We start from the raw sequence: 19,160 nt of genomic DNA, 5'->3' as shown, positions 1-19,160 counted from the left end.
CAGATATAGCCTATACATTTAAAATTAGACATGTTTCAAATTAAGCTATTATAATGCTGTGTTGTACACAAACAGCATTGTTAGTGTACAGTTTATTTATTTAGCCTTTACCTCAGATTACATGTATAACCAAATTATCATCTGAAAGTGTATGTTCTGCTCTTTCAATGGGTTGTCTCACTTTCTTTTTAGCACTAACGATCAGAGATATTCAAGCAGTTTAGCACTATAGATTTCGTGTTCTAGTTTGTGCTCACCTTTCTTTGAAAAGTCAGTTACCAATTGTTTCCCCTCATTTTGTTTTCTTTCCTTCTCCTGTGTTTCCTTTCTTTTTTAGTGGCCTGATTTGGCTTTCTTTGAGAGACATTTCTACAGCAGAAGTTTGCGCTACACCAGATGCTCGACTATAACTAACATAAACAAAATGCGTGCAGAATGGACTAAACCATTTGGCGCATTAGCAAAGGGTGGGACCATGACGCTTAGATAGTCTTTACTTTTTTGTATACAAAATGTATACACTAACTTTACATTTCATCTGACATTCATTATGAAATTTAATTAGGAAATGAAAATATCCAGGTAAAATAAATTATATTCCAGACTTTAAGGGCCCTCTCTCCCCTTGGGGCCCTGGTAATCAGTACTGGTTTTACCCCGAGTCCGATGCCCCTGGTCAACACCATTGTTGAGTATTTTCTCCTTAAACTGCAGTGAACCAAAGACAGTCTTAAAATCGCGGGTTGAAATCGCTTTCTGACGTCACATACTACCTTGTAACCAATCATGTCAGCGTGTGATCAATAACGAGTGGATCTCTGAGCTGGTGTGAGTGAGTAGAGGCGGGGCTAATTTGCATATTCATAGAACAGTGTATACTAAATGAGGCAAGGGTGTAGAGTTACATTCAAGCTATTTTATGGCACGAGTAATTTTTTTTCCAAGGAAAAAACATTTAAATATGTATTGTAATTTTGATGATCAAAGATAAGTTTTAAAGGGCACCTATTATGCCCCTTTTTACAAGATGTAATATTGGTCTCGGGTGTCCCCAGAATGTATTTGTGAAGTTTCAGCACAAAATACCCCACAGTTAATTTATTATAACCATTTGAAAATGTCATTTTTGGGGCCTGTTTTAAAAAGAGCTTTTTTGGTGTGTACCACCTTAAATGTAAATGAGCTGCATATCCCCGCCCTGCCTTTGGATGAGGGCGTAACTGGCATATCTATGGCAATAAACAGTCGGTAGAAGCAGAATGGCTGAAAGTGAGAGACCCGCTGTTTTGTATGGCATTCAGCCACCCATGTTTTAACCGTAATCAGACCCAGATGATGAAGAGACTCCGGCAGAAAAAACACAAATGAGAATGGACCAGGACGTCTCGGAATGGTTATTTGATACATTTATGTACTTATAGAGTTGTAATCGCGTCCCCTTTGCAATTATGGATGTGCAACACACACAGACACACACAAACTGTGATAACGTTGGTGCAATTTTTTGAAACTACAAACACAAATAAAGTGATAACGTTTGCTACGTACAAAGGAAATTACATTTATGTGATGTTTCTGTCTGCACGCCAATATCCCTCGTTCTACAGCTTCGTGTCAATGTGCTGGCCTTTGTATAAACAGCAATTTTGATGTCTTGTCTTTACAGAAAACATGCTCAGTTTTTAATACAATATCTTTAAAAAATATATTTATAAATGTGTGGTTACACACTATACAAACAAGGTTTAAATTATATACACAGACATCCTAAGACGACAAAAACTTTTGACGCATTTGTTGTTGAATTGGCTGACATCGACTGAAATGACTATTTGCTCAAAAATCATAAAATACACTTACTTCCACTGGAGGTGACGTTGGATCGCGAACAGTTGGCAACAATCCACACTTGAGGATTAACTTTGAAGCAAGACCTTCTTTGAATTGACCCTCGTTCACAAAACAGTCAGTCAGAAAATGATTTGCGCAAACATTAACGTATTTTGGAAGTTTAAGTGGCGCCTTTCCTTCGTAAATAAAATCCATCCACTGCGTTTTCAGTGGCTCTGATGTCGGAAGTAAGTGAAAACTACTATGTACATTATTACATCCCACAACAGAACACTTATGTTTCTTAGGAGACATTTTCGACAAGGCAACACAAATCGTCAGAACACCGGCTGTCGTTGAAACAATGGAGGATGGTGTACAGATCACCGAGGGCGGGGTCTATGCCAAAACCACAGTGTCAATCAAACCACGTCGTTGGGGCTTGCGCAATTCTACGTCACATTGCACCGAATCTTAGAACAGTTCGTTCTGAGACAGTGCTTATGATTTATTGAGATTGTAAAAAAAACACTGGGTGCATTTTTATCATTCTAGGGTGGTTTTGCTCACATACTGCCAACACACATTTATGTTCAAACACCATGTAAAAGTGAATTTTGCATAATAGGTGCCCTTTAAGGGATGAAATTAAGGGATTACAGGGGGACTTTAAAAGTTTGACTAAATGTGCTTTTATCTGGCAAAGTGATAAAGCAATAATTACACAGAAATGTGCTTATTAGAAGGTTTTGTCATGCTAAACCATGTCAAAAATTCAATATTCATCTGCTTTAGATGGGTGCTTAAAAGGCCTGTCGAGTTCAGTAACTTGGTTTGTTTTTCCATATTTTTTCCGCTGCTTTCATTTACAACTGGCTGTTAAAGGAGAGCTTGCGAATGAGCCTTTTTTATGCTCTTCTGTAAAAATGTTTGCTCGAGCCCTTCTCGTCTCTCCTTGGCTGCCCTTAACATCAAGAGAGAGCATGCGTTATAATCTGTATTGATATATTGAGTTAGTGTCATTTTTCATGGCACCTTTTCTCTAAGTCTGAATCTAAGCAGGATGTGCCCTCAGTTGACTTGGTGCTGAGAACCTAAACACTGGTAAAATAGTAAATCCCTAATGGGAGCATATCACAATCTGCTGCTGTAAAGTGAAATGTTAAGCTTTCTTTTGGAATTACATTAACTATTTTAGGAATTATTAGTATGATTTGTGTTGTCACAGTGTAGCTAAAATGCTTTTGTGTGACTCATGGTGTCGAAGGTGCTGATGTCAAATATTTAGCCTACAGTTTATTCATCTATTTTTATATTTTTTTCAAATGTGCACTACAATTCAGAAGCTTGGAATTGGTAAGATGTTTAATGTTTTTGAAAGTCACTTATATGCTCCCAAGGCTGAATTTCTTTGATAAAAATACAGGTAAAATAATATTGTGAAATATTATTACAATTTAAAATTATTATTTTCTATTTTAATAAATGTGAAAATGTAATATATTCTTGTAATGTCAAAGCTGAATTTTCAGCATCAATAGTCCGGTCTTCAGTGTCACATTATTATTCAGAATTCATTCTAAAATGCTGATTTGCTGCTCAAGAAACATTTTATTATTATCAATGTAGGTTGTGCTGCTTGATATTTTGGTGGGATTTTCAGTAATATTTAGTGTAACATTACGGAGATGATATTGTAAGGCCATTTCAGTTTTTATGGCACATTTGTTAAAATTTTTAACCATTTAGCTGTGTGATTTACTGCAGGTTTTGTGTGTGCTTCATGTTTGTTGCAAGTGTGACAGATGGACAGATGGAACTGAGTGAGAGAGCAACAGGAAGTCTGCAAAGAAAGCAACAGAAGCTGGCAAACGAGTCTCTGTCAAAACTGATTGATGATCCCTCATCTGTCATGGATTATGTATGTTGTGTCTAAAACATTATGTGATCTATCCATAATTATGTGTAACCGCATGCAAGGATTGTGTGGTTCATAATGGACTGTTTTTTGCTGTCAGTGTAAATGCCCCTAAAAAAATGTCATGACTTGAAAGTAGTAAAACTAATTCAAAGGCATATTCTTTGAAATCGAAATTATCTGAGCTTGGATATTACAACATTTAAAGATTACTTGGAGCTTGAGAATTTTTTGTTTTGTTTACATTTTTACAATTACAGCTCTGCTAGTGCTGTGTACAAGTTACAGAATGCTGCCAATAATCTCCCATAATCCCCTTGGTTTGGTCTGCAGACCACATGTTTCAAAAACAAGTTTTGTCCTTCCTTGTTCTGGTGGATTTATTAAGTGCTGCTCTACAGGTGTTGAATACAGATGTCGATGATTAGGACAGAGACATAGTTTGTTTTGTAGCATCCTTACATGGTGTGTGAATTCTTGAACTAGACAGGCTATCAAGACTAATATATGTTCAGCTATTCTGCAGACTCGTGATGAATTTTATTTGCATAAATCGTAGGAATAAATGTTATTTGCAGACGTTTGGTTGAAGATAGTGTATATGTCTGTCTTCAAATGACTTACAGCTGAAATTTCACAGCTGTGTCCAGTCAAGAAACAACTCCCAGACTCATGTTGTTGATGTCTTTGTCTTTTACATGAAGCATGTCAGTGTGAAGCCCAAGGCATTATCTTTTAAGTTGGTCATAAGGCTTGCAGGGTCCTGAAATACTGCATGAACCTCACTGAGAGTCCTGCCAATCTTCTGATGTTCTTCTGGAACACTGTGAAGTCATTGTTCTCTGACCCTGTTTGTCGTTTTTTGTTGTGATTTAGCAATGATATTTTGTCATGTTTATTATTTCTTCTAAATTCCATTGTCTGTCTACACATTACACAATACTCTTCACACCTGTTTCCAGCATCACATGTTGTAGTCTTTCTATACACACTGTATTCACAGCCTATCAGAAAATATTTGATGTTGAATGTACAGCAATGTGGAGCGGTATTTGGACCAATGGGGGTTCACTGTGGGCGGGGCTACCCAGCATGACAAAATGGATATGGAAACCAAATGACAAAAATATGTCTTGACTCTTGTCACTTTGATGTGCTAGGAATGGGAATGTAGTGTACTATAAGACTAGTTGTACTATTAATATGTTCTGTTATGTCCTAAAAAAAATTAACAATCCATCACTTAAAATGTAAAACCAGTATGGTATTTATGTGAATTGTGAAATTGTTGTATTTTGTTTTATTCAAAAAGTTGTATTACAAATAATGGGTTTAAATTAGCTAATTTCAACATGTTTTTTTGTCAAGAAGTTGAATTAACCATATGCATTAATAAAATAAATTAGTAATATATATTTTTTTATATTTGAATAAAAAATAGCCTATCCATTAAATAAATAAAAAGAATTATATATTTTTTAATAAATAGCTGACGTACAATCCAATCTGAAAATTTCTAAATTAAATACATTTGATTTAAAATATCAGCCTTTTAACCATGAGTTCAGTTGATAAGTTACTTTTCTCTTTTTTTTTCCAGGTGAACTTCGTAGTATGTCAGCTCTGTGCCCTGCTCACGGCCGTGTGGTTCAGGCTCTATCTGCACCCCAGCAAGACAAGTCCTTTTGTGCGGCATGTGGTGGCCACACTGCTGGGCATCTACTTTGCCCTCTTCTGCTTTGGCTGGTGAGTATTTCCATACTGACACATCCCTCTGTATGTCCACAAGGAAATTGAAACCAGCTTTTGCTTGTACTCCCTGCTGCTGGACTGCAGGATATGTGCTGGTGTGACGTTCCAGAAAGATACAACAAACGCCAATCAATAGGAAATGTAGCGGTCTGTGAAACTACAGACATTTGATACAGAATAAACAAACAGCTTGAAGGCAATAAAGGGAGATGAAGCTGACGTCTAGTACAATCAAGTATCAAATTATGTGGAATTTTTAAGTTGTAATTACACCTGTGTGACTCAAGAACAACAGTGCAGACCGGACATTTTTAAAAGCTGCAAAATGAATCACATTACACCATTTGATTAATTTTAAAGATGAATTTGAAGAGTGGAAAACAGAAATACAAGTGAAAGATTGTTTCAATTGTTTCATTATTCAAAAACTTGTTTTTTTATTTTTTATTGGTATGTCCCATTTTTGTATTGTAGTAGTATAATCATTTAAATTTGCAATTAGGACTAAAAAGGTTTAATTTATTCATTTGTTTTTTAGAAACATTATCTTTTAGAAAAAACAATATGCCTGTAGTATTTCAGGACCCTTGAAGAATTGTGACATACTTACATTTTTGTGTCCGATCATACAATTTCCTACAGTTAAATTTAATGACATTTGTTATTAATAATAATAATAATAATATATCCAGCTCAAATTTTTAAAGAACATTTTTAATTTCCAGTATATTTTGCTAAAAACCTTTAGAGAAACAGCTAGTGTTTTAAGAAATTCCTGCCGATACTAACATAATTTTAGATGCATTAGTGTCTGTGTTGTGAGATCACTATCAGCCATGCTCGAGCTTGTATTGATGAGTCGTTGGCGACTCAGATCTGGAACTCATTAACATCTCATTTAATAAGACAAACAGATCAATAGTCCACACTGAAAGACAGAGAGACATCTGCTTGCTAATTAGTGGCGTCTTTTCAAACCCTTATTAAAGTGTCTCTGTTTGTGTTTGTGTGCGTTTAAGTGGGGTTGACTTGCAGATAAGCTTCCTGTAAAAGTTCTCTTTGGTGAATCTGGGTAATGGGCATACAAATTTGGCTCAGTTCTTCTTCAGTGAAGACAAAATCTTCAAAACTTTGCCAAGATTGTTTCAATACCATGTCAATTCAGCAAAAGAAAAATAATAAAATATATATTAATACACACAGTGTATACACACACATTTCACTAAAAAAACAAGATATTTCATACTTATCCAGGTAATTTGCATTTACATAAAGAGTAAAAAACACAGGCCTTACCTGTATCAAAAATTTCATTGGCTCTTTTAACGGCAACATATAACTCTATTCCTACTGCTGCCATATTTAGCATTACATAATGAAGCAAAAATGTACTGCATTTAGAAACAGCATTTTCTCTCTTTTCTACAGGTATGCGCTTCATTTCCTTCTCCAGAGCGGCATTACTTACGGCATAATGATTCTGACCGGAGTTGAGCACATGCACAAGTGAGTCCATATTTTTACATCTTTAGAATCATTGACTTGATCTGAATCAACATCAAAGGGAACATTAAATTAATGTTATTTACTTTATTAAAGACCCAATGAAATGGCTGTGCAAGTGCAGCATTTCCTGTATTTACATATTGCAAATACTGCCTCAAAGCTAATAAACTGACTAAAAGTTCACCAAGGCTGCATTTATATTAAATGTATCTATTTTAATATATTATAAAATGTAATGTGAAATCATAGCAGCCATTACTTAAGTCTCCATTTTCACATCTTCAGAAATCATTCTAACATGTGACCCATGCTGGATAAGAGCTTCAGGCAAAATAAGTGAAAAATGTCAATTTTGGTCAAATTTGAGTTTTCCTCAAAAAATTGTTCATTAAGCCCTCGTCAAGCGATCCCAAAGCTCCAAATGGCAATTGAACATCTATAAGTATCTTTATTTGTATGTTTTCTGAGAAGAGTACCTTGAAAAATGGCATTTTTCTCTGCTTGCTTCTCGACGACTGTGCTTCACCTCAGCACAAGTTTGGTATTATTTTAAAGCGCAGCATTCTGACTTTGTGACTATTCATAGCGATTTCTCGATGGCATGAACCAATGAAATGTGATTTTCAAACAAAATCTTTCTCACGCTGACCGACGCATCTGAAGCGTGCGCACAAAGATGCCACGACAGCGCATGATCCCGATATACACACATACACAGAATTACAGTATTTCAAAATATCTGTCTTGGTGAGTATTCACGCAAACATTATCTTTTAATTCACACCGCACAGACAAACACCGACAAACACGTTTGTTGGTTTGGGGTCTGTTGGCGTTGGTCAGGGTTTGTTTTCACCTGAATGACCATACAATTCTAAATCCAACTGCCAACTCGTTTCTTGGTGTTTGTTGGCATTTGTCTGTGGTTACTTATTGGGGAAAAACATCTGATGTGTAACATTTATATTGGATTTGTGCGCTACAATAGGTCTTAATATATAGCCTGTCTATATATTACTGTTCAGTAATATTAATCAAACATTTGTGGTATTATGGGGGAAAAAGTTGAAATTATATATATTCAAATTCCCTATAGATATTTGGTTTTTACTTGGTGTGTGCCAAATTTGGTGGTATTACCAGGGATTTTAAGGTATGGTTGCTTGATGATTTTGTTTTGGAACCTTCAGAAAACTTTACAAACAAAAGAAACAAAATTGACTGTGTCCCCTATCGACTTCAAACAGGTGTTGCTCAGTCATTTTTTGTCTGATTCTAACAAATCACAATTTTGAAGAATTTGTAATAGAGAATGTGACAATTACTCTCATTTCTAATAAACTCCTTTTTGAAAATTTGCTCATTGCGATTCGTTTTGCCAGCATGGGTAACATGCTGATTTGGTGGTCAAAAAACAAAACAAAAAAACATTTCTTATCATTAATGTCGTGCTGCTTAATATTTTTGTGAAACATTCTTTTCAGGATCTTGGGTTAATAGTAAGTTCAAAAGAAAGCATTTATTTGAAAGATACATCTTTTGTAACATTATAAATAACCTTTGCTGAATAAAATTATTAATTTCTTTAAAATATGTATATTATTGACCCCAAAATTTTGAACGGTAGTGTAAACTTTTTGCGGCTCTGCCTCTGAAATTATTTTTCTTTTTTGTTGACATCAGCAAGAGTTCATTATTCAACCCAATCGATTCAATCAAATTCCTGTTGATTAAAATGAAGTACAGTCCATTTTTATTTTGTTATTGCATGTCCTTTTTCATTAGGAAATATGTCACAATACAGAAGTACAACTGGTTGTGAACACTATTACATTAAAAAACTTCAATTTCAATAGAACCTATTGAGCAGACGTGCGTGAATCCTTCATGGCCCCCTTTTCATTCAAAAGGTGAACTAAGGTCCATGCAGATGGAAATCGTGCCCTTTCTTCTGATGAAAGAGTTGAAAACTGACCCAAAGATAATTATAATGAGAAAGACATCATTCCCTTCACTGGCTGACCATCAGTCACTGTCCTCCTCATGGGTGTAATAAAATCTTCCATTATTTCTCTGCTGCTGTCTCCTGCCAGCTGCCAGAACCTTCTTACTAGGTGGTAAATATAAAACTGCCTCAATGTCAGACTTTTGCTAAATGGCCCTTTAGGGACATTTTGTTTCAAATGAGGTGATATTACTGTCTTCGGAACATTCAGGGGCAGTTGTTAAGGTAGACAATTCTTCCTCCTTTTTCTGTCTTCTATTGGTGAGTTGTGTAGGAAGGCGATTGACGTGAATGGTTGTGTCGTTTTGGGAAACATACAGCGGTTGAGACCATTCTATTTTTGTCCGCCTTTAGCTGGGCAAACAGTTTTGCAGACCTGCAAAACACACTTGCATTGTTGAATGGAAAGCACACGGACAAAACGCACACCGAGTCTATCTTTGTACTCGCACCTGCAGTGTCTGGGGACCTGAGCTGAATGTGTCATCACTAAAGCTCGAGTGTGTGTGTGTGTGTATAAGAAATAATGAGAATGACTGTGAGCTTCTGTTGTGCTAGTCCCTTGAAGCTATAGCTGATTTTTTTACTTTGTCTGTGAGATAAAACATCTTACATTTTAAAACCGTGAGATTATTGGACTAATAACCCCCTGTTGTCATCTAACTGTGAACACATCAGAAGCAAAATAGTTTGGGACTTTCATTTTTTTTGTGATTTACTTAAAAAAAAAAAAAGAAGAAGCTGTGACTGATGTCTTACACAGCTCTCAATCAGTATGTTTACATGTACATTAGAAAACCACTTATTGTGAGATATCAACATTCACGTTTGCATTTTGTCCACACTACTTTTTCCCTGACTTAGTAATGACTCAGGAAACAAAGCAGAATATCCTACTTCCTACTAAATGCATCAAACAAAACTAACCTGGCAAACCGAATGATCAGAAAAAATAGAGATTTGTTAAGGTTTGTTTTGTCGTACTGTCCATTTATCAAGCTTACGCAGTTACTTACATAAGTATCATACATACGGTGCAAAAATTATTATTTTATAATAGGAGAAGAAACGATATTCAAAGGTCCTATGACTCCTATAACTTTTCCAGTTGTTTGTGATTTGCTGGATTTCTCGCAAAACAAACAAAAAAGTTGAATATACTAGAGAAATTTATATTCATTATAAAAATGCTCATGCAGTTTTATTTTAATTTTAATAATTTACGTGACTATTACAGGTCTAGAAATCACACTTCTAAAATTAGGATTCCTATATCCAGATTTTTCAATACAATTCTGGCTCTTCAAAGAATTAAAAAAAAAAAAGTATCATATTGAGGCCTTTTGGAAGTTTGCTGAGACCTCAGTGTAGGCCCTGGCCCCCATTCTGCCATAACATGATACAAGAGATGTAAAACTAGCACAGCTTTGTAGAAAATGTATTGCGTGAGTCAGTGATAGGTAATGCAGTTTGCAAAATTGTGTGAACAATTGGCCAATCAGAATCCAGTTTGCCAGAGAGCCATGTAAAAATACCAAACAAACTGAGCAAACGCATGCAGTATATCTGACAGTGATAATGAAACGCCTCTATGGCACTAACAGTTTCACCTGCGCGCGCGTGTGTGTGTGTGTGTGTGTGTGTGTGTGTGTGTGTGTGTGTGTGTGTGTGTGTGTGTGTGAGACTATGTATGTGCTTTTCTCATCTTCTACCTCCATTTTAATTTCCACATCCTTTTTCACCATTTGTACAATAATAGGGAGCAATAATGTCATTAATTTGGGTAGAGAATAATGGTCTATCTACACACACACACACACACACACACACACACACACACACACACACACACCCTTCGTCTTCTGTTTAGACTGCAGATCAAAAGCCCTCAACCCAGGTTGAGAGTTCATTTCTGGAAACATCACTGAGCTCTTTGCTAGTTTTTCTTCTTTTTTCAAAATAATGTTTGTACTTGTTTCTGGCTTTTAATGGATCGCAAAAAATCTCAGTATGACATCCTTCAGGCCTTCATGATATCAAAGCTCTTATAAAACTACAATTTATTTGTATTTCCTAAAGAAAAATGGTTATAAGTACATTAATGCATCTGAAGTGGCTTGGATGTGAAACATGCTCTTTGGTTCACATTGCAGATACTGTTTGGTGGTCGCCCTGGGTTATCTTAGCTTCTGCCAAATCACCCGGGTTTACGTCTTTGATTACGGCATGTACTCTGCCGATTTCACAGGGTAAGAATATGCCTTTCTATGTGAGGTTTCTAAGCTTCATTGTCATTGTTGTGTACCCATTTTTTATTCTTTCTCTCTCCCTGACAGGCCTATGATGGTCATCACACAGAAGATAACCAGTGTGGCTTTTGAGATCCATGATGGTGAGTGTGTGTTTGGTTAAATCCAAATCCAAATGCTTCTGGATGCTATTCCAGGCGGCTGCTTTGTGATTGTCAAATGTGCTGCCAAAGGGCCAGAGAAACTAATTAAAGAAATGGAAGGCAGTGGGATGAAATGAAAGCAAATGAAAACAAGCCTCCCTCCTTCTCTTCATCCCTCTATTGTTCCACAGGGTGACATATTACCCTTATGATGAGTGCTCACCATCTTCCACTGGCTCTTGACACTATTACCGTTACCACTAATTCATTTCTCAGTCCTCTGCTGAGTTCATCTGCTGGCCTGCAAACCTTTGTCATGGAGTAGCTTTTGAACAGAGCAGATTCCCTTTAGATTTGCTTTTGTCCTCTCTGCTGTAACCTCACTGGATTTCTAGTGCAAGTGTAGGACTGGCTGATACTATGGCTAATATCGTGTCACATTTTGTCTTTACTATTTATGCTGCACAGTTAAAATTCTGAACTCTAAGTTTATTTTATTTTTATATAGTTACTGTTTTAGTTTTTAGTTTTACTTTTTTATGATGTACCATCTAAAACTGAATTGAAATTAATTTGTGAAGTCATTCAAATATAATATGTAATTTAAGTATAATATAATTAAAGTCAAATATAGTTTAGTTTAAATCTTTCCCCGTTATGTTTGTTTTTTTTGTCAATTAACAGAAAGGTTTTTTCTTTTGAGTTTTTTTTAACAATAATAACTCCACTGTAGTTGAATTAGGTTGATGTGGTGTCACAGATGTGCCAGCTATGCGTTTTTAAAGTCATGCTTTTAGAGTCTGCTTTTAGCTTGTTACATAATATGAAGGTTAATATTTTAGTTAATGTCTGTTAATGTGATGAAGTACCTTTCATTTGGAAAGTGTTTAATTCACTGGGTAATCCAGAAATTGGTATTACCACGTTGGTTATTTTTTTTTTTATTGATTTCCAGAACAAATACCTATATCGTGATATATTCTGTTATTCTTAGCGTGATATAAAATTACTCACTGGGTGATATAAATTGTATGTAAGCTGTCCATCAGGACTCTTATAAAGTGGTTTCACTCACCTGTTGCCCTGAATAACCTGTCATTGATATTCCCTATGGTCCGTAGGACACTAATAGGACAAAGTCCCCAATAGAATGCCTTGCTAAACTCCATCACTACCTCTGGTACATGTTAGGGCCTATTGTAAGTGAAGCTCTTTCTCTGACCTGGTGCTGCTCGCTGGGTCGCACATAAACCTTAATGAAAACTTTTTAAGTGGCTCGTCTTGTAATGTGCATAAGCCTTGCAATACAACAAGAAGAAATAATTCAAGCCACTTACGATGGGCCGCCTTGCCTTGTCTTATCGTGTCGGGTGTGCAGTAAGACAAACAACTGAGGCAGAGGAGACTCATGAGTCGACCACATGAACTCTGAGCCAAGTCAATTTACAGCACATTTCTTCCCTCTCTAATTCCCTCTGTAAATCAGAGAGAGGCCAGGGATTGTTAGATGAAACCACTTCTCACAAGCTCAAAAGCTAAGCAGGTACAATACTTCCTCTGTGCTCAGATTCAAACGTCAAGATTTCAAGCTATATTTAGTTTAAAGATATATTTCTGCAACAAATTTAAATTCTGTCATCATTTACTCACCCTTGTGACATTTCAAACCCACATGACTTTGTTTCTTCTGTGGAAACCGGAAAAAGGAGGCATTTTCAAATAATGTTCTGGTTCATCTTTTCCATGCAGTTACAATGAATGAAAGTTTTCTGAATCACAGATCACAGTTCCTCAAGCAGAAATAAAGTAATCTACCATCTGGAACTTTTATTATGGATTGACGGTGTTGGTGTGAATATATATATATATATACACGCACACATATATATTTATATATGTAATTTTTTGATATTTTTTTTATGTTAACAGGAATGGCGAGGAAGGAAGATCAGCTCAACCAGGGTCAAAAACGATTGGCTATAAGGTATGTCGTTTTTTTTATTTTTTTTATTTTTTTTTTTATAAAAGAAGCTTTAAATGTAACTGTTTACTGTACAATACAAAGACAAAATTAAACAAAGGACTGAGTGTATATGGTTGTGGTCTAGAAAAATAGTTGCTTTGCCCTTTATATTTATACCTGTAAGCTCAGGTCTACTAGATATAATGTAATGCAGTTCTAAAATCATCCTCTTTTCTTCCGTGTTTGTGTTTCATCCAGACGGATGCCCAGTTTATTGGAGTACTTCAGTTATAACTGTAATTTCATGGGCATATTGGCTGGTCCCACCTGCTCCTATAACGATTACATTGCCTTCATTGAGGGCACCCCGTATCGGCACAGAGAGCTTGAGACCAAGGGAAAAGTCAATGGGAAGAGCAGACTGAACGACCCATCACCAAATGTTCGTTTTACTTAGTCGTTTGTATTTTTCTTTTCAATAACTTCAGTTTGTACACAAATAGCATAAAGGCTGAAAAAATCTTCAAAAGTGTGGGGTTGTTAAGATTTTTTTTCTCTTAGTCTCTTATGCTCACCAAGGATGCATTTATTTGATTGAAAATACAGTACAAACTGTTTAAAATTACTATTTAAATCACTGTTTCCTATTTGAATATATTTTAAAATGTAATTTATTCCTGTGATGGCAAGATGGATTTTCAGTATCATTACTCCGGTCTTCAGTGTCACATGATCCTTCAGAAATTATTTGAATATGCTGACTTTCTGCTCAAGGAACATTTATTATTGTCAGTGTTATAAACAGTTGTGCTGCTTAATATTTTTGTGGATTTTTTTTTTCCAGGAGTCTTTGAACAGAAAGTTCAAAAGAACAGTATTTATTTGAAATAGAAAACGTGTGTAATAATGTAAAAGTCCTAAATCGGATTTTTGATCAATTGCATCCTTGTTGAATAAAAGTATTCATTTCTTAAAAAAACATACTCACCCCAAACTTTTGAATGGTATTTTTTGTTATATAAAACTATTCTTAAAATGTGTATGATTGGCTTATTTCAAATTCATATCAGTTTGTGCCATTTCTGTTGCTTAACAGTCAGAGGTCATCCGGAAACTGGCCACCTGCTTCATCTCGCTGCTGGTTTTCCTCTCCGTCTGCAAAGTCTGTCCTGTGGAGCGTAACGTTGATGATGATTTTATTGCCACAACACCCTTCTATGCTCAGGTGGTCTACCTGTATTTGTCCATGCTGACCACCCGGCCTAAATACTACTTTGTTTGGACTCTGGGTGCGTGGATTTCCTGCCTCTCCTTCTCTTCCCATCTGTCTAGCTTTCCCTCTCCTTTTCTTGTTTTGATCCATTTTAAAAGATAATAATTTGTCGAAGCCAATCTTCTATATATACACACACACACACACACACACACACACACACACACACACACACACACACACACACACACACACACACACACACACACACACACACACACACACACACACACACACATATATATATAACTGCCTTTTTGCAGACTGATCATATCTTATTCCCCCTACATGCAGTGCTTAGCTTAAGTGAACACACCCATACTAAAGTTAACTAAAAAGAGGCATTAAAAATCATCTTTTGGAATTTATTTCAGTTAGCCTAATAGCTGGTTTGATTTGCATTGAGATGATCTTATGGAAAGTGCCCCACGTCAATCTCTAGGTATGGTGAAGGGAATGTGATGATGTGGGGCTTTTTTAATTCCAAAGGCCAAGGGAGCTTTATCATGATGCATAGTATCTTGGATCAATGAAACAACTGGCCTTTAAAAATAAAAATCTTCCTGCCTCTATGGAAATTTAAAATAGGGGTTTCCTGACGTATGCCCCCTTTTGCCTTCAGATCTGCCTGAGTTCTTTGTGGCATAGATTCAACAAGGTGGCAGAAACATTCCTCAGAGATTTGGGTCCATATTGACATGATAGCATCATGCAGTTGCTGCAGATTTCTTGGCAGCACATCCATGATGCAAATCTCCCGTTCCACCACGTCCCAAAATTGCCCTATATGATTGAGATCTGGTGACTCTGGAGGCCATTTGAGTATAGTTGACTCATCGTCATGTTCAAGAAACCAGTTTGAGATTATTTGAGCTTTGTTACATGGCGTTATTCTCGCTGGAAGTACCTATCAGAAGATTGGTTCACTGTTGTTATAAAAGGGATGGGCATGGTAAGCAACAATACTCAGGTAGGCTGTGGCGTTTAAACAATGCTCAATTGGTACTAAGGGACCAAAAGTGTGATAGTGTGAGTGTGAAAAGAAATTCCCCCCACACCATTACACCACCAGCAGCCTGAATTGTTCATGGCAGAATGGAGCCATGCTTCTATGTTTTTTACACTAAATTCTGACCCTACCATCTGAATGTTGCAGCATAAATCAAGACTCATTGTTCTTCCAATCTTCTATTGTCCAAATTTGGTGAGCCTGTGCGAATTGTAGCCTCATTTTACTGTTCGTAGTTGATCGGAGTGACACCTGGTGTCTTCTGCTGCTGTAGCCCATCTGCTTCAAGGTTCACATGCATTCAGAGATGCTCTTCTGCATACCTTATTTGTAATGAGTGGTTATTTGAGTTACTGTATAATAGATAATGCTCCTTGTCACACTCCAAATTTTTTTTGAGGAACATGACAAAGACTTCAAGGTATAGCCTTGACCTCCAAATTCCCAGATCTCAGTGCAATTGAGCATCTATGGGATGTGCTGGACCACCTCGCAACTTGCAGGACTTAAAGGGTCTGCTGCTAATGTCTTGGTGCCAGTAACCACAGGACACATTCAGAGGTTGAGTCAATGCCTCAACGCAACAGAGCAGTTTTGACAGCACATGGGGGTCCTACACTATATTAGGCAGGGGGTTTTAATGTGGCTGATCAGTGCATGTATGTATTGGAATCCATTTGGCATATTAATGTCAAGCACATGACCCCTCATTTTGAATGGGCATGAAGCTTCTGTCTATTAGTCTGTTTTCCTGTTTCCAAGTTGTCCTTTCTATCTTCCTAATGTGTTATAAATATATCTGTTTAACCATACTTGAAAGAATAATTTAATCAAGCACGAGCAATATGTCTTTCACGTTCCATCATTATCATTTATGCTGTACCTCGGGCATGATTAATTACACATTAGGATGCTTCATCCATCATCTGTGGTGAGGACTGGTTGTGTGACCCATTTGAATTGGGATCAACATCTTACACAACACAGACTTGGTCCTAATGGCTTGTGTTTTAATGCCCCCTTCAGACAAAAGATGGAACTGAAATACATATTCCTGTGCAACAATTCATCTCATGTAGTAAATTCTGAAATAGTAACAACAAGATTTTACCATTATTTATAGTACTTGCATTACACACTTCTTCGAAATATGAAACCCTACATCAAACATATCCAGAATTCATAAATGCCTAATTTGACAATTACATTCTTGCTCAAATATAACACTATATAAATGGATACACTATTTTTGGTGTCATAACTTTTATTATGGTTGATATGAGAGTATCTTGACACTCATGGTGTATTTCCAAATAGCTGATGCCATCAACAACGCAGCAGGATTTGGCTTTAATGGCTACGACAGTGATGGTTTGCCTCGGTGGGATCTCATTTCCAACCTCAGGATTATGAATATAGAGGTCGGTTGAGCTGATGTTGTGTTTTTTTTCCCCTGACCCTGAATGAATCAGAAGTGTCATAATCAATCAAGTCAACTCTATATTTTTCAGCTTGCCACAAGCTTTAAGGTATTCCTGGATAACTGGAACATCCAAACAGCACATTGGCTTAAGAGGTAAGAACAGGAAGAGCACATTGTGCTATTGTACAGTAATGTTAAAATGTTTTGGGGCTGATAAAGATTTTTTATGTTTTTAAAAGAAATCTTTTATGCTCACCAAGGCTGTATTTATTTGGTCAAACCCACTTTTAACCCGTAATATTGTGAAATGTTATTACAATTTAATACAACTGTATTCTGATTTTATATATTTTAAAATGTAATATGTTCCTGTGATGGCAAAGCTGAGTTTTCAGCATCATTACTCCAGTCTTCAATGTCACATGATCCTTCAGAAATCATTCTAACATGCTGATTTGCTGCTGAAGAAATAATATGCTGCTTAGTATTTTTGTGGAAACCGTGACATTTTTTTCAGTATTCTTTTGTAACATTAATTTTTTTTAACATAAAAGCATAACATCTGAATAAAAGTATTCATTTTTTTTTGTATCTTACCGGCCTCAGACCCTTGAACGATATTGTTTTTACCTGTCACACATCTACCTTCATAACTACACAAATGCTGTGCTTGTTTAAAATAATGTGTGACCAAGATTGTATGAGGAATATCACCACAGATCCATCTACTAATATTCATAATTACCCAGTTATGATCAATAATTAAACAGGGAAACAGGCTATCAACAGAAACTATACTAAGATTCACAGCATTAGATGAAAAGAGGAAGAATCATTTCCTTGCTTCTTGCATTTGCATGCTAAAATTCTTATTGCATAGTGTTTTATTTTGTGTGACACTATGTTGTCTTGTAGGGTGTGTTATGAACGTTGTCCTTACAATCCCACTGCTGCCACCTTCCTGCTGTCAGCCATGTGGCATGGAGCTTACCCGGGCTACTACCTCACCTTCCTCACTGGCATCGTCATCACTCTTGCAGCCAGAGCTGTGAGTGACATCACACTCTACCAAACATGAAATACTCTTCAGATAGGGAACATTCCTCTCACTTAAATTAGATGTTGCCATTTGTTTCGCCATGAAGAGCACTGGGACTTTTCCCAGTGGGCAGATTAACTATTGGTATGGCTGATGAAACCAAATGACATTAAAAGAAAAAAAGAGAGAAGTGCAGACGATACATGCAGTACACGACTACTTATGATAAAGCTATTACATAACACTACAATACTACACAGTAGCTGAGACTGAAATTTATCACAAATCTTTTGTGCATTTTTATTGAATTCATAACAATTTTGGAATAAATGAAGCATGTGCCATTTAGTTGTATCTTATTTTTACACGACTAGTAATGAAAAAGCCTTATATGCCCTGAAACTTTGAACGTATATCAATTTGAGATGATTTTTCAAGCATAGTAAAAATGCAACTCCTGGCATTAGGGGTCAAACTTTTGTAGATTTGTTCTCACACACTAAAGCCTATTCAATGAATGTTATTCAATAGAACGACTATTTGAACATTATTTATTTAATAAAATATTTTTTTAATTACAGAAAGTGGTGTTACAATTAATACATTATATTTAGAACATGCTTTTGCTTTGATATACATATTTATTACAATGTTTAAATTGTCAAATTGTGAAATTTACTAACTTTTCATGATTTTATACTTACTGGTTTTTTCCCCCCCAAATTGTACAGTGATGAATAATTTGCCTAAACAAAATGATTTTAACATCAATTTCTTCCTAAAGAAAATTTTAAGGGTGAAAAAAATAACACATCATGAATATCAGGGTCTCTGTGGGTTAAAGTTGTTATTCCTCCCTTTCTTAATGTAGTGTTCCCTTTTCTCCTTCAGGTGAGGCACAATGTAAGACCGTACTTCTTGGGTTCACCAACTCACAAGTTTGTGTATGATGTCATCACATGGGCGGCTACTCAGATTGCCATTTGTTACACAGTGGTTCCCTTTGTGCTGCTTTCTGTGGGCCCCTCGCTCAAGTTCTACAGGTTGGCA

The 19,160-nt window shown here is 36.2% G+C and overlaps 1 protein-coding gene across 1 annotated transcript in view; it reads left to right on the top strand.

Moving 5' to 3' along the window:
* Positions 1-19,160, top strand: part of mboat2b (membrane bound O-acyltransferase domain containing 2b) — a 30,608-nt gene that overhangs the window by 10,105 nt on the left and 1,343 nt on the right. Inside the window, exons 2-12 of the mRNA XM_077220885.1 lie at positions 5,349-5,494; positions 6,929-7,006; positions 11,165-11,260; positions 11,348-11,403; positions 13,333-13,387; positions 13,625-13,808; positions 14,463-14,655; positions 16,966-17,069; positions 17,160-17,224; positions 17,987-18,119; positions 19,002-19,153. Of these exons, the coding sequence (XP_077077000.1) occupies positions 5,349-5,494; positions 6,929-7,006; positions 11,165-11,260; positions 11,348-11,403; positions 13,333-13,387; positions 13,625-13,808; positions 14,463-14,655; positions 16,966-17,069; positions 17,160-17,224; positions 17,987-18,119; positions 19,002-19,153 (1,262 nt within the window). The remainder of the gene's footprint in view (positions 1-5,348; positions 5,495-6,928; positions 7,007-11,164; positions 11,261-11,347; positions 11,404-13,332; positions 13,388-13,624; positions 13,809-14,462; positions 14,656-16,965; positions 17,070-17,159; positions 17,225-17,986; positions 18,120-19,001; positions 19,154-19,160) is intronic.

Source organism: Siphateles boraxobius, unplaced genomic scaffold (genome assembly GCF_051911475.1).
Source record: "Siphateles boraxobius isolate OS27281-9 unplaced genomic scaffold, OSU_SipBor_1 8, whole genome shotgun sequence".
Classification (NCBI taxonomy): Eukaryota; Metazoa; Chordata; class Actinopteri; order Cypriniformes; family Leuciscidae; genus Siphateles; species Siphateles boraxobius.
Note: the sequence above shows the minus strand (reverse complement) of the source record. Positions and strands in the feature narration are given on the sequence as shown.